Source organism: Zootoca vivipara, chromosome 13 (assembly GCF_965207765.1).
Source record: "Zootoca vivipara chromosome 13, rZooViv2.hap1.1, whole genome shotgun sequence".
NCBI classification, from domain to species: Eukaryota; Metazoa; Chordata; class Lepidosauria; order Squamata; family Lacertidae; genus Zootoca; species Zootoca vivipara.
In genome coordinates, this window is record NC_142596.1 from 38,586,835 (window position 1) to 38,612,442 (window position 25,608).

Genomic DNA, 25,608 nt, shown 5'->3' on the forward strand with positions numbered 1-25,608 from the left:
GGCATAGGCAAACTCGGCCCTCCAGATGTTTTGGGACTACAACTCCCATCATCCCTATGGTGGACCACAGGACCAGTGGTCAGGGATGATGGGAGTTGTAGTCCCAAAACATCTGGAGGGCCGAGTTTGCCTATGCCTGCTGTAGAGGGAAGTGAGAGGCAGGTGGGGCTCGTCAACCTGGGAAGGTGGCCCGTCTAGGAGAAGGAAAACACTGTGTTGTGAAATGATGCATGACTAAAAAGTGTTGCCACCAACATGAAAAGTTTGGAAAGCTCTGGAGCAAACCCTACACAAATCTGGAGTGGAGTCCCTAAGGCGGTTGGATGGTGCCATTTACGCCATCTCCTTCCAGCACCTCCTGAAGCCAAGCAGGTGCCAAATGTATTGCTCTGCTTTCCTTTGGATCACATTGGCATGGGCCCAGGAGTCAGCTTCGCCTGCTCAACAGCAGCCTGAAGGGGGAGGAACTGATCAGCCTTCAAGGACACAGAGGAGGAGGCACTGTTAAGAACCACCTGGCTTCAGCCTACTCCTCCTTCAGGCTGCTGTTCAGCAGGTGAAGCTGATTCCTGGCCCATGACATCATCAGTGAGGTCAAGAGGGGGGGGGTCTTTTTGTCTGGGCAGCCCAAGACCACCATACACACTGCCCAGACCTGCGCCTTGGGGAGGTCACTTTGGTGCTGCTAATGTCATGGTTTGACTTCACGCCCTGAGACGCACTCCATTGTTTCTCGAGACAGATGCATGCCAACAACGAACAGCTTTACTTTCCTACCACAACGGGACAGCTATTTGCTGTCCTTTCCTATCCAAGCAAGTGAACAATGACAAGAGTTGGGAGATGGGAGAACCACCATTTGCTTGCCTTCCACTCTCTCTTTGGGTGCCTGCGTAGACTGGGCCCAGAGGAAGAGGGCAAGCAGGAGCAGCTCTTTCCGCCCCTTCCTAGGAACTAGGAATAAAGGAACCTATGAAAATGCTTTATACCACATCAAACCTTTGGTCCATCTAACTCAGTACACTGACTGGTAGTGCCCCTTCAGGTCTGCAGATACGGGATTTTCCCAGCTGTACCTGGAAATGATGGGAACTGAACCTGGGACATGGAGTGGTAGATGGATGATCTACCACTTAACTAAGAAGACCCATGTGCTCAGGCAGAAGCTTAATTACGGTGTGTGTGTGTGTGTGTGTGTGTCCTTTTAAAGTGAAGAGTTCCCAGCTCCTGCCAACCTAGCAGTTCAAAAGCACGTCAAAGTGCAAGTAGATAAATAGGTACCGCTCCAAGCGGGAAGGTAAACGGCGTTTCCGTGCGCTGCTCTGGTTCGCCAGAAGCGGCTTTGTCATGCTGGCCACATGACCTGGAAGTTGTACACCGGTTCCCTCGGCCAATAATGCGAGATGAGCGCCGCAACCCCAGAGTCGGTCACGACTGGACCTAATGGTCAGGGGTCCCTTTACCTTTACCTTAAGTGCCTTTGCAGAAAGGCAGCATATAAAAAGTCAGTGAATCTTAATTTGTAATTTTCAGAAAAGTGCAGAAACATACAGGAATTCCCTGCCCCTCCGTGCTTTAAAAGCTCAAGGTGATTTCAGCTGCCCTTTGAAAACCTCTCATTCATTTTCTTGTTCTCAAGTGACTGCTACAACAACAACAGAGAGCATACTATCCCAGCTCGGATTTCTTTTATCGACGCTATAAATACTTCACACAATGTACTTCAACTTGCCTTCCTCGCTTAAGCTTTGACCTGAAATCGTAACCTTCCTCTCTCCAGCCCCCATGCCCCAGTGATTTCACATGTCCTTAAAAATACCCATGGCAATCCCAAATCCCGCTAATCCAAGTTGTGGTCTGACACAGCAGAGGCAGAGAGTGCGGCACGGTTAACCATAGTATTACACTAGCCTGGTGGGGTGCTATTGCCCTGTGGAATCATAGAGTTGGAAGAGACCACAAGGGCCATCCAGTCCAACCCCCTGCCAAGCAGGAAACACCATCAAAGCATTCTTGACATATGCCTGTCAAGCCTCTGCTTAAAGACCTCCTAAGAAGGGGACTCCACCACACTCCTTGGCAGCAAATTCCACTGTCGAACAGCTCTCACTGTCAGGAAGTTCTTCCTAATGTTTAGGTGGAATCTTCTTTCTTGTAGTTTGAATCCATTGCTCCGTGTCCGCTTCTCTGGAGCAGCAGAAAACAACCTTTCTCCCTCCTCTATATGGCATCCTTTAATATATTTGAACATGGCTATCATATCACCCCTTAACCTTCTCTTCTCCAGGCTAAACATGCCCAGCTCCCTAAGCCATTTCTCATAAGGCATCGTTTCCAGGCCTTTGACCATTTTGGTTGCCCTCTTCTGGACACGTTCCAGCTTGTCAGTATCCTTCTTGAACTGTGGTGCCCAGAACTGGACACAATACTCCAGGTGAGGTCTGACCAGAGCAGAATACAGTGGTACTATTACTTCCCTTGATCTAGATGCTATACTCCTATTGATGCAGCCCAGAATTGCATTGGCTTTTTTAGCTGCTGCATCACACTGTTGACTCATGTCAAGTTTGTGGTCTACCAAGACTCCTAGATCCTTTTCACATGTACTGCTCTCAAGCCAGGTGTCACCCATCCTGTATTTGTGTCTTTCATTCCCCGTCTCCCCAAAGTGTAGTACTTTACATTTCTCCCTGTTAAAATTGATCTTGTTTGCTTTGGTCCAGTTCTCTAATCTGTAGTTTGAGGTCAACACACACACACACACACACACACACACACACACACACACACACACACCAGCTTGAAGCTTGCATGTCCCCCTGACACAAGAACACGAGAAGAGCCTCTTGGATCAGGCCAGTGACTCATCTAGTCCAGCGTCCTGTTCTCACAGTGGCCAACCAGATACCTGTGGGAAATCTGCAAGCAGGACCCAAACATAACAACACTCTCTCCTCCTATGGCTTCCAGCAACTGGATTCGGAAGCATTGCTGCCTCTGACTGTTGGGGGAGGGGAGCATAGTCATTGTGGCTGGTAACCACTGATAGCCTTATCCTCCATGAATTTGTTTAATCCTCTTTTAAAGGCATCCAAGCTGACATAAAGCTCGAAGTGTGTGTTTCAAAAGTAAGCCCAAAGTTTGCTTTCGGCTCAAGCTATTTTACCCGGTGTCATGTTCCAATAAACAACTGGAAGGTGAGCACAAAAACAGAGGTTCCAGATTTTGTCTGCCTGAAAAATTATCATTATTGTTAAATTTATTACCTTTCACCAGCAGGTCCCAGGACAGGTTACAACCATTTAAAAAATTAAGAACAGTTAAGTGAAGAAATTAATGGTCCCAACTTAGTCTTGTTCATTTTCTTTTGAGGGAAAAAGGCAAGGTATAAATAAATATATTGTTGTTGCTGTTATTGTTATTCAGTGGGCTTATTCTGAGTTAAAATTAAATATCATCCTTACTGCTTGTATGTGCACAGCTTAAAATCTTCCTACCATGATTTTAGGACAGATTTTTTTAAAAAAAAAATCTCAAAATTATTTCACAACTTTGTGTTGCATTTGACCTCTGACAATTACAGAAGTTATTTCTCACAAGCTAACAGAGCTATGAACTACATGAAGGCCACTGGATTATGAAATGCCAGTGTCTAATACAGAAACCCTTCCCAACAGAAGGAGTGTCTTCCTAACACAGGCTCCCTAAGCAGGTGAGAATGAATGAACACTCCATTTAGCTTTCTATCTTAATGTCCAACCAGTGACATATGTACTCAGTCGTTAGACTGTGTTTTTTATTTGAATGATATGCTCTCAGTGACTGTAAGGGACCCCTGACCATTAGGTCCAGTCGTGACCGGCTCTGGGGTTGCGGCACTCATCTCACTTGACAGGCCAAGGGAGCCGGCGTACAGCTTCCAGGTCATGTGGCCAGCATGACAATGCCGCTTCTGGCGAACCAGAGCAGCGCACGGAAACGCCGTTTACCTTCCCGCCGGAGCGGTACCTATTTATCTACTTGCACTTTGACATGCGTTCGAACTGCTACCGTAGGTTGGCAGGAGCTGGGACCGAACAACGAGAGCTCACCCCATCGTGGGGATTCGAACCACCGACCTTCTGATCGGCAAGCCCTAGGCTCTATGGTTTAACCCACAGCGCCACCCGTGCCCCCCCTCAGTGACTGTAGTTAATGCTTAATGCATTATGCTTAATTGCACCACCAGACCCTCCAAGTGTCCCTATTTTCCAGGGATGTCCCTGATTTAGAGAAGCCGTCCCAATTTCTGATTTGATCCATGAATGTCCCCCTTTTCCTTAGGCTGTCTCAGGTTTCATTGGAGAAATGTTGGAGGGTGTGGAGTTATCCGAGCCATCTGAAGGCAATCCTGTGTAGGGAAGGTTTTTTTTTTAATGTTTTATTATGTTTCTAGAGATGTTGGAAGCTGCCCAGTGTAACTGGGACAACCCAGAAAAATGTGTGGGGTATAAATAGTAAAATTATCATTATGCAATGGAACGTCCCTATTTTCATCGGAGAAATGTTGGAGGGTATGCACCACTGGGGGCCATTTCTAGGTCTCAGGTTTCGGTCCTGAAATCTCAAGAGTCTGGGATGCTCCTGACCTGGCAAACCTCTCCACCACTGACACCTGCCCTGGCTGGGTATGGTGGAGCCGCCATTTTAATTTCCCACAATGCTCTGTAGTGACAAGACGATCTTGTAGCACTTCACAAACTTGTGTATTTTAGCAAACATTTTACTTCCAAACAGAAGATTCAGACAACCACATCAGCAATAAACTTCACTTGAAAGAGTTATGAAGTGTCTCAAAGCAGGCTTAACATTTATTTATTTTATTTATTTTATTTTTCTTGCTTTGTGAGCACAAGAAGATTCTAGGAGAAAGTAACTAAGTCAATAAATGTGACAAGATTTTCAAGTACTCCGCTGCTCTTATTTAAACAGGTATGCAAGCCAAAGCTAAATTGCATTCAGAATGACATGTTTAAAAAATATCACTGCACGTTATTTGGAATGCACTTTTGGGAAATCGTTCCCAAGCTATATGTTTAAAAATTTATTAGAATCATTTTGCTCCCATTAGTTTCAGAGATTTAAGTCACTGATGCATTTTCCTAACAAAAGAAGGCTTAAGCATTAAGGCTGAGAGATAACCAGCACTGTGTAACTGGAGTCAATTTGTTTTTGAGTTTGCAAATTGCTATGTAATCTACAAAAACATGCACCACATAACAACTCAAATCAGTGTATCATAATCATATTAACCCTATCTAGACAGAAGAGAGGGGTGGAATTCTTGTGTGTGTCACTTCACTAAGAATGAGGCCCAAACTGCATTTAAAGCACTTTATGGCCACTTAAAATAGTCACTTGCTTTGCCCAAAGAATCTTGGGGTCTATGGTTTGTTAAGGGTGTTGCTTTTAATGTTTAATGTTTAATAGATTATTGCATTTAATGTTCTGTTTGAAGCCGCCCAGAGTGGCTGGGGAAACTCAGCCAGATGGGCGGGGTATAAATAAATTATTATAACATTATTATTATTATACTGTATATACTCGAGTATAAGCCTACTTTTTCAGCACAAAAAAATGTGCTGAAAAAGCCGCCCTCAGCTTATACTCGAGTAAGGCGGGCGGCGGCGGAAAAAGGCACAGGACCGGGGGTTCGGAGAAGCGCTGCGCTGCGATTCTCCGAACCCCTGTCCTATGCCTGTTCTGTGCGAGGCAGCGGGGAGGGAGAAGTGTTGAGGAAGGGATCCTTCCTTGCCGTTTCTCCCCGCACCCCGCCGACAGCTGGGAAAGGCATAGGACAGTATTTATTTTTATTTTTAAAATTTACCAGTAGCTGCTGCGTTTCCCACCCTCGGCTTATACTCAAGTCAATAAGTTTTCCCAGGTGTTTTTTAGGTAAAATTAGGTGCCTCAGCTTAGATTCGGGTCGGCTTATGCTCAAGTATACATGGTATTATTGTTAAGTACCTTTTATTCCTCTCACAGAGCTACAAATCCCAGAGATTCTTCGAAAGATGGGTTGATTATTAAGCTCCGCTGGGGATTTCTTCAATTTGTAAAATTTATTTATTGCATTTATATCCCATCTCTTTCCGCCGCCCCCTCCAACCAAGGTGATATACATGGTTCTCCAACTCTTCATTTAATCCCCACAACAATGCTGTGAGGTTGGTTAGGCTGAAAGGCAGCTTCTTAGCTGAGTGGGGATTCGAACCTTGGTCTGCCAGGTTCTAGTCCGGCACTAAGCACTACACCACCACCCTGTCTCTGAATTGTAGCCCTGAAACTCTGAAGTGTAGCTCTGTGAGAATAGGGGTCTCCTAACAACTCTCGGCACCCTTAAACTACAGCCCCCAGAATTCTTGAATGAATAAATAAAGTGATATGATACTGCTTTATGGGCCTAAAATGGAACAGAATCATTCAGGAAATATATCATCTACCCTTAGTCTATTTCCTCCCCCCCCCCCAAGAAGGAGTATCATTGATGACATCCAAGCCTGCTGTTCTACATCTTTCAATCCAATTCCAGAAGTCTTGCCTTGCTGGCAAGATGTCTGTCTCCACTGAGATATGCTAGACGGAGCGGTTAATCTTGCCAGCAAATTCGCTCTCACTTCCGAACCTATCCATGGCTGGGGGGAAATTCTGCTGTTATTTCTCCACTCTACACAACCTTGGAGTCACCTTTGACTACACCCTCCTTCCATCTTCCGTTACACTTCCGCCCATGTTCTCTCTTCTGTACACAATGATCCGATTACCTGCTCCTTTTTCGATGTACTCACTGAGCTGCTTCGCTCCTCCTCAACCATGTCAAGGTCCTCTTCATGGACTGCTTGCCCAGAAGTCTCCTTCTATTCCTGCCTTGCAAGTTGAATCTCTCGGGCTTGATTCACACATGCCAACAGCGGGAGACTGTTTCAAATGCTACCTAGGGAAGTGACCCTGCGTCACACAAAGTCTGGTGATTTTTCAATACACCACTGGTCCTGTTAGCTAGGGATGATGGGAGTTGCAGTCCCAAAACATCTGGAGGACCAAGTTTGCCTGTGCCTGCTTTATATGCAGAAGGTCCCACGTTTGATGAACAGCATCTCCAGATAGAAGAATCTGAGAAGGTGCTGCCAGTCAGAGACGGCATAGGAACACAATAAGCTGCCTTATGCTGAGTCAATCCACTGGTCTATCTTGCTCAGTATCGCCCTACCGAACAGGTGTCAACTTTTAAATACCTGGGTATAATTTTCCAGGAAAGAGGCTCGTGGCAGCACCAGGTGAAAAACACCATTACAAATGTCCAAAGATCTACCAAAGCTACCACAAGATTTTTCTATGGGAATGGAGGCCAATATATTCCGGCAGCCTCCCAGGTTTTCGCTGCAAAAATATTAGCACAACTGACATATGGCTCACAGATTTACAGCTCTCTAAATCTTGATTCCTTAGAATCGTTTCAAACAAAGTTCTATCGTAGCCTGTTGGGAATCCCCGCATGTGTTTCCAACATAGCGGTCCGCCTGGAGGTTGGGCAAATCTCGGTCAGCGCCCGGATGTGGATCCTAAAGATCCATTATTGGTTAAAACTTATCTTTTTCCCTGTTGGGTTGGCACCCTTAACCCTTCTGGATCTCTACCAATCCAAATGGAAAGCCACACTGTACGAAAAGCTAGGGATTCTCCCCACAGGCCTTGATAGCTGCAGGCTACGAGAAAGCAAGAGCAATAATCCGCCAACGAGTTTGGGATGTGGAACTGCAATGCCATGTGAGTGAGATGAATAAACATCCAGCCATAAAAGATAATGGGAGAGGATTTTCCCCAGCAAAGTATTTGTCCAAATTACAAATACCTAAATACAGACGGGCATTTACCCTTGTTAGATTTAATGTACCGCCATCTGCTTTACTGCAGGGAAGAGTCGCAGGTAAACCATATGTGGAACGAGTCTGCCCCTGCGGTATGTTGGAGGTAGAAACTGCCTCCCACGTTTTATTACGCTGTCGTTTCTACAGTGAAATACGCCGGGTTTTCATTTCTCCTGTTATACAAAAATTCTCAAATGAATCCGAATCCCAATGCCTAAAATTCCTTGTAGAAGATGAGGACCCTGAGATTACGATAAAAGTAGCCAAGTTTTGTGCGACTGCCATAAAACTCAGGGAACAAGTGGTGTCACCACAATGATCAAGGCCCCCAATGGCAAATTTAGGTTCTATTTTAGCAACCCAGTTTTCATTTACATATTCTAAATGCTGTAATATATACACATGTACCGTCCCTGCCGTGTAAATTTTAATGCTACACCGTTGAGTTTTATGATTTTGGATTCTGTATGTGAGCTGGTCTGTGACCGTAAATAAAATTGAATTGAAAAAAATCTTGCTCAGTATTTATAGTGACTGGCAGAGACTCTCTGAGGTTTCAAACGGGGGTCTCTCCCTGGAAACGTTGGGGACTGAACCTGGGATGTCCTTCATCCAAAGCAGATGCTCTGCTACACAGCTACTGCTTTTCCCTGTAGCAACAATACTAGGCTAGGTGGACCAATGGTCAGACGCACTATAAGCCAACATTGAAGTATTCATTGAAGGGTGGGTAGCAGGATCAGAGTCACGAGTAGGTCAGCAATTAAAAAAAAAAACCACCAGTGTCAGTGGAGTGAATAAAGAATTCTTTATTCAGAGAAACCAAAACAGCACAGGCCTACTTCTCAGTAGGGCTTGCCTCAATGAGGCAGTTGCGAGGACTGAAGCTCCCAGCCTTCTCTAAGGCTCCTCCCACAGTTCCTTCCCCAGCAACCTTCGGGTGTCTCATTGCTCTGCCGTCTTCACTTCTTTGTGTGTTCCGGGAGGCCAGAGGGAGGGGAGCTGGTCGCAGCAGGAGGGCGAGACTCATGTCTCTTGGCCCCACTCCCCTCCAGCCTCTGAATCTGTACTGCTCTCTGCCCCAGCTTCATCCTGCTCACTAAACATGGGCGTACCCAGCATGGGGCAGGGGGGGCAGCTGCCCCCTAGAAGCAGGGCAGCTGGAGAGGACAGGCAGGGACGCTGCCTCCTGTGCTCCGCCTCAGCCTGCTTGGCTGAAGCAAAACGGCAGCAGCGGCAGCAAAGCTGCCTCCGTTGAAAAAAATATGGACCTGGACCTGGACCTGGACCTGGGCTAACTTCAGCCCACACTCCTTCAAGTCACAGTAAGCACAGCACAGAAATTGCTGCCCCACAATGCTCCACGGCACTTCATTTGCATGTATGTTGCCTCTTCAGTTTCCAACACCTCCTCCTCCCAGTCTGTTCTCTCTTCTGCCCCTGACCACTCATCGTCGTCCCCCCACCAGTCCCCTGGCTCTGAGCTTTCTTCCCCTGGGGGGGGTCCCCTTGGGGGTTCCCCAACTGGTGCCTCCCACCACTCCCTCTGCATCCAGCTAGTCCATGGCATGGGATATAAATTCTGCAAAACCAGTTTGTCCCAGTTGCATTTAATACCTTTGGTTACTACAGTGGACCCTCTGGATAAGAACATAATTCGTTCTGGGGGTCTGTACGTACCCCAAAAAGTCTGCAACATGAGGCGCCACTTCTGCGCACGGCGTGATAGAGCGCTTCTGCACATGCGTGTGTGGCAAAACCAGGAAGTGTACACTTCTGGGTTTGCTGCGTTTGCAACCTGAAAGTTACGTTACCCGAGGGTCCGTGGGTTATGAGCTGGGCCTTTGATATCTGACTTCATAGGCAGCTCCTATAAAAATAACCACCTTCTGGTGCCCATATCCTTTTCTCTTTTAAATACTAATAAATAAAAAGGCACACACTCAATAAGTGAAAATGTCCTCTCCGATGTAGAATTGCCTCCTTAAAATATCATATCATTCTTAAACCCAAATTGCTTCCATTAATACTCGTTAACTGTGACTTGATAGGACATGAAATATAATGGCTATTTTATGTCTTTCCTAAAGTCCGCAACTAATCGATTCACGTCTTTGGAGCTGATGGGCCAGACATGACACCTGTGGAAATGTGAATGGGGCTATTTGCACAGTTATGTGGCAGAACTGGCCGCATAAATTTTGATACCGTTCTCTACAAATGGCATACATTTGGCAAACGATCAGATGCAGTAATTTGAAAATGTGTTAACGAGATTTAGATGAGGCATGAATTTTAGAGGGATGCAATAATAAAGACTATTTCGCCCGCGTGAAAAACAGTTACATAGATGCACTCCAAGGGCCAGCTGAAGTCGTGCATCTTGCTTGGCTCTCCTTCAAGTTACAGCTCCGTTTTTCGAATCAATTTAGAATGCCTCTGCTAAAACAGCTTCTCTTCTCTATCTCTACGGCAATGCCTTTCCCAGTTCTCCAGATTTATTATTTTATGTTGTGAACTTCCATGTGATGAAGGGTGGTCTACAAATTTAATGAATAGTAATTAGATAGATAGATGATAGATAGATAGATAGATAGATAGATAGATAGATAGATAGATAGATAGATAGAAAGATAAGGCATCCCCAAACTTCGGCCCTCCAGATGTTTTGCACTACAATTCCCATCTTCCCCGAACACTGGTCCTGTTAGCTAGGGATCATGGGAACTGTAGGCCAAAACATCTGGAGGGCCGCAGTTTGGGGGTGCCTGTGATAGATAGTTAGATGATAGATAGATAGATGATAGATAGATAGATAGATAGATAGATAGATAGATAGATGATTGATAGATAAAGAACCTCTAGTCCTTGAAAGCTTTCCCTTCTACATACCTAGATTGTTTCACTCATCCTCCTCCCCTGTATTTATTTAAAAGTTTTCTACCCCACAATCATGCAAAACTAGGAAGGGAAAACCAAATTGAAATATAGCACAGATAGAGAAAGCAGGCATAGCTTCAACCATGCAGGCTAGACTACAGCGATGAGCCCTTCGTGAGACTGCCTTTGCAGAGGGCTCCAAAGCAAATGCTGAGGTGAACCAATTACACGTTTTAAGATGCTTTGACAAAATGTAAGTGAATGTTTCATATTTTAAATTTATTAAAACTGATTTGTCCCCCCTTCCAGGTTTATGTATATAAAATAAGATCCCCACACACACACACACACTATTAACCGAAGAATAAAATTAGGGGGTGGGGAAGAAGAAGAAGAAGAAGAAGAAGAAGAAGAAGAAGAAGAAGAAGAAGAAGAAGAAGAAGAAGAAGAAGAAGACTTATATAGTCCCACCTAACTCTAATATTTAAAGTAATATGCCACTTTAAACATTCATGGTTTCCTCCAGAGAATCTTGGGAACTGGAGTTTGTTAAGAGTACTGAGAGTTATCAGGAGACCCTTATTATTCTCCCAGAGCTACAATTCCCAGAGTTCTGTGGGAAGATGGAGGGATTGTTAAACCACTCTGGGAACTGTAGATCTGTGAGGGGAATAAGAGTCTCCTAAGAAATTCCACACGGGTGGTGCTGTCGGTTGAACCACAGAGCCTAGGGCTTGCCAATCAGAAGGTTGGCGGTTCAAATCCCCGCGACGGGGTGAGCTCCCGTTGCTTGGCCCCAGCTCCTGCCAACCTAGCAGTTCGAAAGCACGTCAAAGTGCAAGTAGGTAAATAGGTACCACTACAACGGTAAGGTAAACGGCGTTTCCGTGTGCTGCTCGGGTTCGCCAGAAACAGCTTAGTCATGCTGGCCACATCACCTGGAAGCTGTACGCCGCTACGCCGGCTCCCTCGGCCAATAACGCGAGATGAGCGCCGCAACCCCAGAGTCGGTCACGACTGGACCTAATGGTCAGGGGTGCCTTTACCTTTACCCTTAAGAAATCCCAGCACCCCGAAAAAATTATGCACACACATACGAGATAAACAAATAAATAAAAAATAAACATAACCTCAAAACTTCAGATAGCACAGAATGAAACCACCCGAGTACTTGTTGAGGCTAGACGGTCAGAACCTATTACACACACTTCATTGAGAGTGACCTCAAGCCAGACAGCTGGAATAAGGAGGAGACAGGGTCTACTCTGCCAAGGAAATGTTTTCTGGATAGGGGAATAACCTTAGCCCTCTGCAATTCTCTCACTTGGAAGCTGTGAGCCAAAGAGAAGTCACTCTCTTTTTTAGCTTGAAAACCGTGCCTACCTGAAATCCTGAAAGTCGGACCAGAGAGCAAACAGGTGTCCTGCCCGTAGGCCAACCTTTGGTCTGACTCTGATTTTATTCTCTTTCTACAGAATCAAATACATACCATCATTAAAAGATGAAGATCCGCTTCTGTTTTGACACATCCTTAAAACAGAGTGACACATCTTTCAACTCTGCTTGTGCAGTCTAGATAGTTTCTATCAGCAGCTACCGGTGCTAAAGAACAAGCCACTCACTTGTAATTCAGATAATATGACGGCAGTAACTATCGACACTCTTTCTTAGCTTTCTTAGCCAAATACAGGATTTCATATCTCTCCCACACACAAACACCCAGGTTGCGTGCTCTGGGATTTAAAACTCTCCTGGCATTCCTGGAAGAAATGATGGGAAAGAAGAGAACCGGCAATATCAGAAACAAGAGTATACCCATCCGTGTTTATCTCATGGATTTTAAAAGCACAGTGTGCCTAGCTTCCAGGCAAGCTTAATTTAACTGGAACAGTTTGTGCCACAGCTACCTGTATAATTCACCCCAGCTCTGGAGCAGAGTCTGACGGGGATTTACAATCTGCTGTTACGAGAGCGAAAAGGTGGCATCTAATTAAATGGGGAAGGACTAGAGCTCAGCGGAATGGCCCTTGCTTTGCAAGCCACACATCCTCTGAGAAATCCCTGGCGTCTGCAGTTAAAAGGATCAGGAGGTAGCAAGCAGGTAATGAGAAAGAGGCTCTGCTTGAGGCCCTGGAGAACCGCTGCCAGTCAGAATACAAGGTGGTTATTGGGCTATAGCAGGGGTAAGCAACTTTTTCAGCAGGGGGCCAGTCCACTGTCCCTCAGACCTTGTGGGGAGGGAATGAAAGAATTCCTAGGCCCCACAAATAACCCAGAGATGCATTTTAAATAAAAGGACACATTCTACTCATGTAAAAACATGCTGATTCCGGGCTGGATTTAGAAGGCGATTGAGCTGGATCCGGCCCCCGGGCCTTAGGGGGATCAATAGCCTGACCTGGTATATAAGGCAGCTTCCTAAGTTCCTATATGCCAGGTGTGGGGTACCTTTGCCTCCCCCCACCCATGTTGCTGAACTGGTAACTCCCATCATCCAGGGTCATTGGCTCTGCTTGCTGATACCCACAACATTTCTCGACATTTAAAATAATATTGAGGATATTATTATTATTATTATTATTATTATTAGGTAAAGGTAAAGGGGGCCCTGACCATCAGGTCCAGTCGTGTCCGACTCTGGGGTTGCGGCGCTCATCTCGCTCTATAGGCCGAGGGAGCCGGCGTTTGTCCGCAGACAGCTTCCGGGTCATGTGGCCAGCATGACAAAGCTGCTTCTGGCGAACCAGAGCAGCGCACGGAAATGCCGTTTACCTTCCTGCCGGAGCGGTCCCTATTTATCTACTTGCACTTTGATGTGCTTTCGAACTGCTAGGAACTGCTAGAATATTATTATTATTATTATTATTATTATTATTATTATTATTATTATTATTATTATTGTATATCCCATCCTTTCCTTGAGAGCACAGGGCGGCTTACGACGCAGTGTGTAATATGAACAGAAATATAAACATTAAACAAAATGAAATAATACATCCATTATTTTTAGTTTTAAAAAGTCATTTTGAAGTGTAGGAACTCATCATGACAGTTCCCAAGCCACTCCCTTGACCAAGGAATTATTTTAATGCAGGCAGCTGTGTTGACTATATATTACTACTTTCCTGATTTTGTGATTTCTTCCATGCTAATCTGTCACAAACACACACACATACACACCCATCTCATTCTCTTCTCTGTCTACACACACACAACCCACACCTTAAGGATTGGGAGTACATAGCACGATACCCCATTTACATTAGGATCAGGGTAACTGCAATCCTATGCATAGCATAAACTCCACTGGATACAGCACTTCTGACTGGGTTGGTTCAACTTATGAAACAGTCTTACAAAGAAGTTTGTTTAGTCATTTAGTCGTGTCCAACTCTTCATGACCCCATGGACCATGGACCAGAGCACGCCAGGCACTCCTGTCTTCCACTGCCTCCCACAGTTTGGTCAAACTCATGTTCGTAGCTTCAAGAACACTGTCCAGCCATCTCGTCCTCTGTCGTCCCCTTCTCCTCTGTTCTCCCTTTCTCCTCAATCTTTCCCAACATCAGGGTCTTTTCCAGGAAGTCTTCTCTTCTCATGAGGTGGCCAAAGTATTGGATCCTCAGCTTCAGGATCTGTCCTTCAAGTGAGCACTCAGAGCTGATTTCCTTCAGAATAGATAGGTTTGATCTTCTTGCAATCCATGGGACTCTCAAGAGTCTCCTCCAGCACCAAAATTCAAAAGCATCAATTCTTCGGCGATCAGCCTTCTTTATGGTCCACCTCTCACTTGCATACATCACTACTGGGAAAACCATAGCTTTAACTATACGGACCTTTGTTGGCAAGGTGCTTTTTAAGATGCTGTCTAGGTTTGTCATTGCTTTTCTCCCAAGAAGCAGGCGTCTTTTAATTTCGTGACTGCTTTCACCATCTGCAGTGATCAAGGAGCCCAGGAAAGTAAAATCTCTCACTGCCTCCATTTCTTCCCCTTCTATTTGCCAGGAGGTGATGGGACCAGTGTCCATGATCTTAGTTTTTTTGATGTTGAGCTTCAGACCATATATTGCGCTCTCCTCTTTAACCCTCATTAAAAGGTTCTTTAATTCCTCCTCACTTTCTGCCATCAAGGTTGTGTCATCTACATATCTGAGGTTATTGATATTTCTTCCAGCAATCTTAATTCTGGCTTGGGATTCATCTAGTCCAGCCTTTCGCATGATGAATTCTGCATATAAGTTCTCGGTCCACATACAAAGAAGTGTTACTGTTTAATTTGCTAGGGGTGAAGAGCGAAACCCCATCAAAGAAAAGAAAATATGCATCTAGGCTCTACTCGCTTACCGCCGCCCCCTGCCATTTCTCCTATGCTAATCTGTTACAAACAAACAAACTTGAAAGTCTCCTTATCGCCTCATTCCCTCACCAAAGCAAGAAGAATTCATTAGTTATCCAAAGCTCTGGCAAATGATGCCACCGCTCTTGCCATAAAAACATCTTTGAGCTGCACTCTCCTTCATTTTGTCTCCACTACAGCACCAGTTTCTCATATTAAATAAAATGACATTTGTTTTCTTTCCTCTTCTCCACTGCAGAGAAACATACAGAAATGTGCAGGGCAAAATAATACTGCTTTCCTGTCCTATGAGACAGTTAGATGGAAGAGCAGATACGAGTGAGTAAATATATATATATATATATATACAAGGTGTTATTTTGGATTATCTCCCCAGTGCAGGACTTCAGGATGGTAGGACTCACAGCAGCAATGGCAAATGCATCCTAATCTCCAAGATGAAAAGACCCAGTGTTCAATCTTTACCAACTTCTACGCCCCCTCAGTTATGGATGAAAGAGCAAGAATCGAATCAGAGGCCATGCTGACAGAATCCAAAGCAAAATGCATGAGGCATCCCTGAAGAGGTTATTCAGGAGGAGATATGGTACTTCTGTACTCTTCACACACTTGCAGTATATAGGCACATTCCTATTCTCCCCCCCCCCCAAAAAAAATAAGAACACAAAAAGAGCCTGCTGGATGAGGCCAAAGGCCCATCTAGTCCAACATCCTGTCCTCACGCTCACCGACCCGATGCTTGTGGGAAACCAGCAAGCAGGATTCGAACACAAGAGCACTCTCCGTTCCCGCGGTTTCCAGCAACTGATGCTCAGAAGCACTGCTGCCTCTCTTTTTTGGCCAAATTACGTCACAAAAATTAGGGTGTGCATTAGATTTGATGGGACATTTACATTCGCCAACAAATACTCTTTTGGTTTCAAGGTTTTGAAAATCGAGGTGCACCTTAGATTCGATGGCGTATTAGATTCGCATAAATATGGTAAGAAGAAGAAGACGACGAATAAAAATAAGAATTGCTAGTTCTTATGTACCACTTTTTGTCGCAAGTGGCTTCAGAGCGGATTACATAAAAAGAAACAAATCGTGTCATTACAAACCACAGAACCCAACAGTAAAATATCAGCAGTATCAATAATAAAACGAAACTCGTACTATACAGTAAAATGAAACATACTGCAGGCTCAAAAAAACAGCCTAACCACAGTTAAGTGGACCACATCTAGTCCAACAACCTTTTCTCATGCTAGGCAATAAGATGCCTGTGGGAAGTCTGCAAGACCTGAGTGTAGTAATATTCTACCCACTTGTGATTCAGGTGCATACTGCCTCTGACAGTGGAGCGAGAACATAATATTCAAAGTTTAGAACTGTTGACAGCTGCATGACTGATCAAAACATATCGCCAGCAGAAAAACTGGGAGGATAATTTCACCAAATATATCCAACACGAGAACCAAATATTCCATTTTTCGGGGATGGGCCCCACCACAGCTTCTCTTTCCCCCACCCTCCAAGGTTGTCCTTTGCCTTGGTTGCCCCTAGCAGTGGCAGCATCCACTGCGTTGGCAACCTGGCCGCCATTTTGGAATGCCCTCCCTCCCAGTGTGAATCGGCTGAGTATGTGTGCAAGTTGTCTCCCCAAATGGTAGGCACTATTCAGAGAAAATTCCAAGAAGGACAAGAAACAGAACTCGCTCAAATGCACTCGGAAAATTGCATTCAAAGAAAAGTTGACCACAGTTCGAGGTAAAAACAGAAGACACTATAATGAACTGAAGAAAGTGTTGAAAAACACGTTTGTTAAGAAACCAGAAGCTTTTTTACTTGGGATAATTAGAGAGGAATTACCCAAGAAAGATATTGCATTTTTTTCTGTATGCCACAACAGCAGCCAGAATTGTATTAGCAAGGAATTGGAAAACTGAAGATATACCCACGGTGGACGACTGGCAGTTGAAGCTGATAGAATTCATGGAACTGTCCAAGCGGACTGGGAGACTCCGGGACCAGGGGGAAGAATCGGTGGAAGAAGATTGTAAGAAATTTAAAGTTTATTTAGAAAAGAATCGTAAGATTAGCAGTTTTTAGCAAAAAGATTTGGAAGTAAAAGGAGGTTGTAGAAGAGTGTTAGTTAAGTTATTATTTGTATTAAGATTTAGTTAAGTGTTATTATTGTATTGAATTTTAAGATTTAATTAGAATAGAATTGCATTTTGAGATAGGTATAAGAGATTTATAGTATTGATAAGTCTTTAAGAGTATTAATAGGTTTAGATAATTATTAAAAAGATTGGAACCAAGATTTGGAAAGTACTAAAGAAGTAATATGATGGAACGTAGTTGGGAGGGAATGGAGGAAGTCGATAAAGATTTGTGATATAAGATTGATTTGATATCTCTTTTTATTGTTATGTTGGCATTTTGTTTTGTTGTGTATATTTGGTGTGTTTTTTCTGTTTTGTTTTTATAAAATCAATAAATATATAGATATAGATATAAAAAAACCAGAAGACACACTGGCAATTCTTGTAAATTCCCAGCACTGCTCTGAATACTCTTTATTTCACAGAAGGACAGGATGGTGAACTACCTCCTGGGCATTTTGCCATCGCCTTCAAGGGATGAAGATGGATTGTACCCGGCATCATGCCAGACTACTCAATTAATTTCAAGAAGATGTCTTCTAGAACACCTTGCAAACTCTTCTGGATAATATAAATGTTCAGATTACTCTAGCTGCGATCATGACAGTAGCCAAGGTTCATCTAAGGGAAGTGGTGTTCTCTTATTCAGCCCAAACAAAACAGAATCACTGTTATTATTGTGCGAAAAGGGAGCAACAAGGATGTCAACAAGGGTGATTCTGCCTCTGAGGTAACTGTCAGCTTTTTTTAAGGTGTGGGTTTTTAACATCTTATTTTGCACTGGATTATGAGTGTGAATTTTGACTTTTTCAACCAGACACTCAAAACGTCCTTCAATGGCAAAGAAAAATGATACAAATGATCTTGAGAGAAGTGCCAGTAAAACTTGGGAAAGTCTGCTGAAGAGTTGTGAAAAGATGCAATACATATGCAAGGAAAAAATCTGAATGGAAAGCAGCGAAGAGCATCAGAACTTTTAAGGAGACAAGGAAGGACCACCTTATAATACTTTGTAACACAGAACAAAATCTTTAAACATACACACAAGTGTGTGTTTTGCTTTAAATTACATTTTTTTGGGGGGGGAACTACCATTAGATATTAGACAAACTAGGATTTTATGGCTACATTTAATGCTAATGTATTTCTTATTTCTTGGGCAAAACCAGAAAATATTTCTGTTCTGTTAATTTTAACAGGTCTACTCTGAGTAAAACTTGGTTTACTATCACCCCACGATAAATTAAGAAAGTTCCATTTTTTTAAGTCACATTTTTTTAAAGGACAAGAACCAGCGTTCTACTAATGAGGAATAAACCCTGCCCTTCTGAGCTGGGAGAAGAGACGGGAATCTCTCAGACACCAGAAAGATCTGAAATGCTGTTTTTCCAACCTCTCTAAGGCTTGTCACAATAGGGAGGAGTCCTTCCTTTTGCACAGTTGCATTGGAGCACCTTCGCTGTGTTGTTGCCCAGTTAAGAACCCTTGCCCCTCCACTTCAGACAGAAGCCAAGGTTGGTAGCAAGCACATACCTGAGCTAGTTGCCAAGCCCAGGCAAAATTTATGAGTCATTCGGGGGTGCAGGGGCAAGGACACATTTTAGACAACCCATCACTGGTATTTGCAAACCCATTCCAGGCCACCATCCAATGATTTGGAAATGTTGTGTGTGTGTGTGTGATTCAAATTGTTCAGTGAGGAAACCCAGTTAAGTAGCATCCACAAGTCCTCTAGAGCAGGCATCCCCAAACTGCGGCCCTCCAGATGTTTTGGCCTACAACACCCATGATCCCTAGCTAACAGGACCAGTGGTCAGGGATGATGGGAATTGTAGTCCAAAACATCTGGAGGCCCAAAGTTTGGGGATGCCTGCTCTAGAGGCTAGACCAGCATTCTTCAACTTCGGGTTCCCAGCAGTGGTTGGACCACAACTCCCAGCATCCCCAGCCAGCCTAGCCAATGGTCAGGGTTGATGGGAGTTGTGGTCCAAAACAGTCTGGGAACCCAAGGTTTAAGAACTCAACCAGAGAAACCCTATACTCAATACCGACCTTTGAGTGAGTGCCTATCCACATATCTGAACCCTTGATACACAGTCACCTTGCCTCTACTTCCCCCAGTCTCATAGCTGCTTCCTTCCTGGGGAAGGATCCAGCCAGCCTCTCCTGGAGCTTAATGTCCTCTAATTTACCAACATTGGTTATAGCGCTGAATATATATTAGGTGCTTCATTTCCTTCTTCATTCCTCCTCCTCCTCCCTAACCTCTCCCCAAACACTTCTGCAGTGTGACCATGTGATATAGTTCCAATTCTTATCTTGCAAAACTCTTTTTTTTAAAACTCAGATAATTCTTTGACCCATTTGGGCAAGCATGTATTCCTTTGCTCATAGTCTCAATGCTTTGTTGGACAAAAAGGCATTTGTGCATTTCCAAAAGCTACGACTAATAGTAAATGATAAATAAATGCCCTGCTTTGCAAATGTATTTTGCATCTCAAGGCATCCACATTGTTTTCATTCCCACTTACCTTGTTGCCAATGGCCTTTTTCGGTGGAAAGTTAAAACTTCTCACTTGGTGGTATTTTGCCTGCAACTTGTGATGAAGGACTCTGAACTCTGTGTATCTTCGATAGACATTCCACTCATCGTCTTTTATCCTTATATATACCTGTCGGAAGCAGATTGTGAAATAAATCCATTTTAAATCGATGGGATAGCCATGCAGAATGTCAGAAGAGCCCTGTTGGGTCAGGCTAGAAGTCCATCAGGCCCAGGACCCTGTTCTCCCACATGGGCTTTTGGGAAGAGGCAAGTCCTCTTCCTACATTTGCTCCCCGTCAGCTGTCACTCATGAGACACTCTGCCTCCAAACCTGAACATAAGATACTGCCAACATAAGATTCTAGCAACAACACATCGTCATAAGAGGCACTGAGTATCGTATAACTGTAGAGTTCGAAGAGGCCACCAGGGTCATCTAGTCCAGGCATCCCCAGACTTCGGCCCTCCAGATGTTTTGGACTACAATTCCCATCTTCCCCAACCACTGGTCCTGTTAGCTAGGGATCATGGGAGTTGTAGGCCAAAACATCTGGAGGGCCGCAGTTTGGGGATGCCTGATCTAGTCCAACCCCTTGCAATGCACGGATGTGGGGCTTGAACCCATAACCCTGAGATTAAGCATCTCGTGCTCTACCAACTGAGCTATCCCAGCAGGATACTTGATCAGGCCAAAGGTCCATCTAGTCCAGCATCCTGTTCTTCCAGTGGCCAACCGATGCCTCTGGGCAGCGGCAGGGGAAGCCACACGGGCGCCTGGGGCGGGGCACCCAGGGGTGGGGCAAGCCTCCCATAGGGGTGGGGCAAGCTGCCTATAGGGCTGACTGCCTCCTCCCACTCAGCCGCCCTACAGATGGAGAGAGGCAGCAGGTAGACCGTATGGGCAGCAGAGAGCCTGCCTGCACCCAATTCACCACGTCTCTCCCAGGAGAGATGTGTGGCTCGGGCACCCTGCAGGCCCCGCGGTCAGTATTTTGTCACCCCCTCAGTGGTGACATCTGGGCGTCCCACACCCACCAGACCCCCCTTCCTCCGCCCTTGCCTCTGGGGAGCTTGAAAGCAGGAATTGAGCACAAGAGCCTTCTCCCCTCCTGCAGTTTCCAGCAACTGGCATTCAAAGGCATACTGGCTCCAACAGTGGAGGGAGAACATAGGTGTCATGGCTTGCAGCCACTGATAGCCTTATCCTCCATGAATTTGTCTAATGCTCTTTTGTATGGACAAATATATCAGGCGTGGGGACCTGTGGCCCTCCAGGTTTTGCTGAGCATCTCATCATCTCTAATCATTGGCCATGTTGGGTGGGGCTGATGGAAGTTGGGAGTCCAACAGTATCTGGAGGGCCACAGAATCAATGCTCACACTTTATGTATATCATGCAACATTTCATGCGCAGGAAGTGGGGGGGGGATGATGCTTGAGAAAACTGCATTATTAGTACATTTTCATTACATGGAGATATAAAGACCATGCAATAGGAAAGCGCCGTATGAAGAACAGGTAAAGGTAAAGGTAAAGGGACCCCTGACCATTAGGTCCAGTCGTGACCGACTCTGGGGTTGCGCGCTCATCTCGCATTATTGGCCGAGGGAGCCGGCGTACAGCTTCCAGGTCATGTGGCCAGCATGACAAAGCTGCTTCTGGCAAACCAGAGCAGCACATGGAAATGCCGTTTACCTTCCCGCTGTAGCGGTTCCTATTTATCTACTTGCATTTTGATGTGCTTTCGAACTGCTAGGTTGGCAGAAGCTGGGACCAAGCAACGGGAGCTCACCCCGTCACAGGGATTCGAACCGCCGACCTTCTGATCAGCAAGCCCTAGGCTCAGTGGTTTAACCACAGCGCCACCTGGGTCACTACTGCAAAAGTGATGGGTGCAAAAAGTGCCAAGAAGAAAGAACTGTGCGTATGTCAAAGAAAAAGCTCTGGTGCAGTATACAAGAATATAAAGCAGGCCTATGACTGTCAACACAATGGAAACAGGATCATCAAAGGCATGAAGGAGGAACAGAAGCGCAACAGGTTGCTAGTATTCACCCCCTTCCTTAACCATTCTTCTTCAAGGGCTATGGTACCAAGTCAAAACAAATGAATTAAAATGAAAGGGATGCTTTTGCCACAACTTGAGGATGAATGGTGGGGGATTAAAATGAATGCAAAAGGTTTTTAGAGTGGCAGCATTTAAGTCAACTGATTACATTAAGCTGATCAAAAATGCCTTTTGCCCCCCATTAGTTAGGCAACCCATTTAAAAAAACTCAAGCTGCAAACTTGATCTTCCAGGGAAGGGGTGGCTAAGCTGTAGTCTTCCAGGTGGACTCCAACTCCCAGGATCCCTGACCATGGGCTGTGCTGGCAGGGGCTGAACTGGAGCCCAACAACACCTGGAGGGCCACAGGTTCCCTAGCCATGTCTAAAGGGAAGCTGAATGCAGTGCATTATGTCAGCACTGCAGCAAAATGTCCAGAGGGATCTCTTGAGGGGCCAAGTACCTGCTTTGGGTTGTATCCAACTAATTTCTACTCAGAGCAAACCCACTGAAATTAGCAGTGCTGGGTTAGTCGTATCCATTAATTTCAACGGGTCTACTCTGGATGCAACCCTCAGTTTTTAAAATTGACTGGCACCTATAAGACACCCCCCCCAACCCTTTATCCATGTGCAAATGTGCCTTCTGAATTTGTAACTCAAGACTGATTCTTTCCCCCTTTACCCATGCCTCCAGTTCCCTTCCTTCCCCGTCACTTCCCACATGCCATATTTAAGACTGTATGCTCCTTGGGGCATAAACCTTCCTCTTGTACTATGCTAGGCACCATATATACCAGGCATGTCAAACCTCCGGCCCTCCAGATGTTTTGGCCTACAACTCCCATGATCCCTAGCTAGCAGGACCAGTGGTTGGGGAAGATGGGAATTGTAGTCCAAAATGACACAATCATCATAGGATTCCTCAACAGACCTCTCAAATGGACTAGAGAAGCAACTTTGCACACAACCTAGGAGAGGAGGGGGAGTTGTCACAGAGCCAAGAGCAATGAGTCATATTGTTATTATTGTTGTTATTTATTAAATTTGTATACTGCCCTATACTGCAGAACTCAGGGTGGTTCACAACATAAATAATAATAATAATAATAATAATAATAATAATAATAATAATAATAAATTTTTATTTATACCCCGCCCTCCCCAGTCAAAAACCGGGCTCAGGGCGGCTGACACTAACAGAATTAGGTAAAGGTAAAGGTAAAGGTAAAGGGACCCCTGACCATTAGGTCCAGTCGTGACCGACTCTGGGGTTGCGCGCTCATCTTGCATTATTGGCCGAGGGAGCCGGCCTATAGCTTCCAGGTCATGTGGCCAGCATGACAAAGCCACTTCTGGCAAACCAGAGCAGCACATGGAAACGCCGTTTACCTTCCCGCTGTAGCGGTTCCTATTTATCTACTTGCATTTTGACATGCTTTCGAACTGCTAGGTTGGCAGGAGCTGGGACCGAACAACGGGAGCTCACCCCGTCACAGGGATTCGAACCGCCGACCCTCTGATCAGCAAGCCCTAGGCTCAGTGGTTTAACCACACTGCCACCTGGGTCCCAACAGAATTACAATAAAACATAAAAACAATTAATACAGGTTAAAATACAGTATTAAAATTTAAAGTGCAGCCTCATTTCAAGTATTCCATAAATCCAAGCCATGAGGGAGGAAAAACACAGGGGTCAAGCTGAGTCTAACCCAAAGGCCAGGCGGAACAGCTCTGTCTTGCAGGCCCTGTGGAAAGATGACAAATCCCGCAGGGCCCTGGTCTCCTGGGAAAGAGCATTCCACCAAGTTAGGGCCAGTACTGAAAAGGCCCTGGCTCTAGTAGAGGCCAATCTAGCCATCTTATGGCTCGGGATCTCCAGAATATTGTTGTTTGTGGACCTTAAGGTCCTCCGCGGGGCATACCAGGAGAGGCGATAAAATCACAACAACAGAAAATACATAATCATAAAAAACCGATAATCCTCCCTGTATCAGTCGACTTCCATCTCAGTCCCATTCCAATGCTAGGGCACTGGCTTTGGATGCAGGAAGTCTAAGGTTCAAACCTTGTCATCTTTAGCTAGAAGAATCAGGTAGAAGATGATGGGAATAATTCCTCCTTGAAAGCTTGAAGAGCTTTCATAGAAGACACAATTGAGACTCAGAAGGGATGGGCTTTGGTGCCCTCTCTACACTGTTGAACTCCAACCCCCATTAGTCCCAGATAGTATGGCCAATGGCCAGGCATGATGGGAGTTGTAGTCCAGCAACACCACTTTGGCTCTCCCTGCACTAGATGCACCCAGTAGAGGTCAGCTTCCTATGCAGAACTTACTATGGGATTTCATCCTTTGGTTTCTTATTTTGTGCTTCTGAAGGCAGCCTCCTACACTTATACAGATGCTGAATCCACATAGCCATTCGGCAGGTGCTCATTTATGAATACAAGCTCTTGCTGCTCAGGCTACAGCTTCCTTATTAACTCTGATTCAGCTTCATTAACTCCCCGGAAGCCATGCAAATTCCTTGTATACCTTGCTGTTTGGCCATTGGTAACGAAAAACAAAACAAACCCTCCAGTAAGATATTTATTTAAGGATCCTTGTTGTAATTTCAGAATTTATTACTCCCCCCCCCCTTAAATACCCTTAGAGAAACAGCAGAATGAAGCATCTTAGCACGGCCTACTTTACTATTGATCCATTAAAGCATTATTTTCAAATTGACTCCCAGGAGGGTTCATCTGCCTCCCTTCCAGCCAAATCATTCCTACTTTCAATGTGAGCAGCCATGGAGGCTTCTCTGGCGATGAAAGTGACAAAGCACAGGATACAAGGAAGCGCCGGGGAACAAATCCCTGATATTCTGAATGTGATTCAATGTATTGGGTCAAGTGCTTCTCAACAGCAGGAAGCAATCAATCAACTGCAGCTAGTAGTTGACGGGACTCGAGTGCATCAGCAGGAGAGAAAGTTTACAAGTGGGAACCTGTAAGAAAATGTTGCAGCACAGTTCCAGCGCTGCTCCTGTTTCAGCCAACCTGGCGGGCAGGGGGGCTATGACAGGGGATGTTTAGTGTGGAAGGAGGGAGGAATCGCAGACGAAGGAGAGAAAACAAAAGAACTTTTTTCCCCCGTTCGCACACTTCTGAAATCTACAGTGGTATGTTGGTTTTGAAACATTCAAAAACCAAGGCGCGGCTTCCGATTGGCGCAGGTGCCCTGGAAACAATAGCCAACAGCCACATCGGACATTCAGCTTCCGAAAAATATTCGAAAACCGGAACACTTACTTCCGGGTTTTCGGCATTCAAAATGTTCGAGTTCCAAGGCTTTTGAGAACCCAAGTTCCACTGTATTTCGGTTTGCTAAATAATAAATGCATGACTCCTGTTTGAGGCTGTTTGCATGGATACTATAACCCAGGCATAGGCAAACTCCGGCCCTCCAGATGTTTGGGACTACAATTCCCACCATCGCTAGCTAACAGGACCAGTGGTCAGGGGTGATGGGAATTGCAGTCCCAAACATCCGGAGGGCTGGAGTTTGCCTATACCTGCTATAACCTGTTAGCTGCTCAAGCTCAAGCTCAATTCCTTCCCTCTTCTTCATTGTCCTCTTTTCAGCTGATAACTTCAGCAAGTCCTTAGACTTTAATTCTGCTATATGTCATGGACTGGCTGGAGGCAGAGGAGTGGCTGGGAGGCGCCAGCGGGGGAACCCCC

General features: G+C 45.1%; 1 protein-coding gene across 20 annotated transcripts in view; it reads right to left on the bottom strand.

Annotated features, from left to right (window-relative positions):
* SNX29 (sorting nexin 29) overlaps positions 1-25,608 on the bottom strand; it is a 258,108-nt gene that overhangs the window by 76,071 nt on the left and 156,429 nt on the right. For 17 of the 20 annotated variants that reach the window (XM_088656766.1, XM_088656770.1, XM_088656769.1 and 14 more), the window contains one exon: positions 19,823-19,963. The exons of the other annotated variants lie outside the window; for them this stretch is intronic. In XM_088656766.1, the coding sequence (XP_088512892.1) occupies positions 19,823-19,963 (141 nt within the window). The remainder of the gene's footprint in view (positions 1-19,822; positions 19,964-25,608) is intronic. 20 annotated transcript variants of the gene reach the window in all.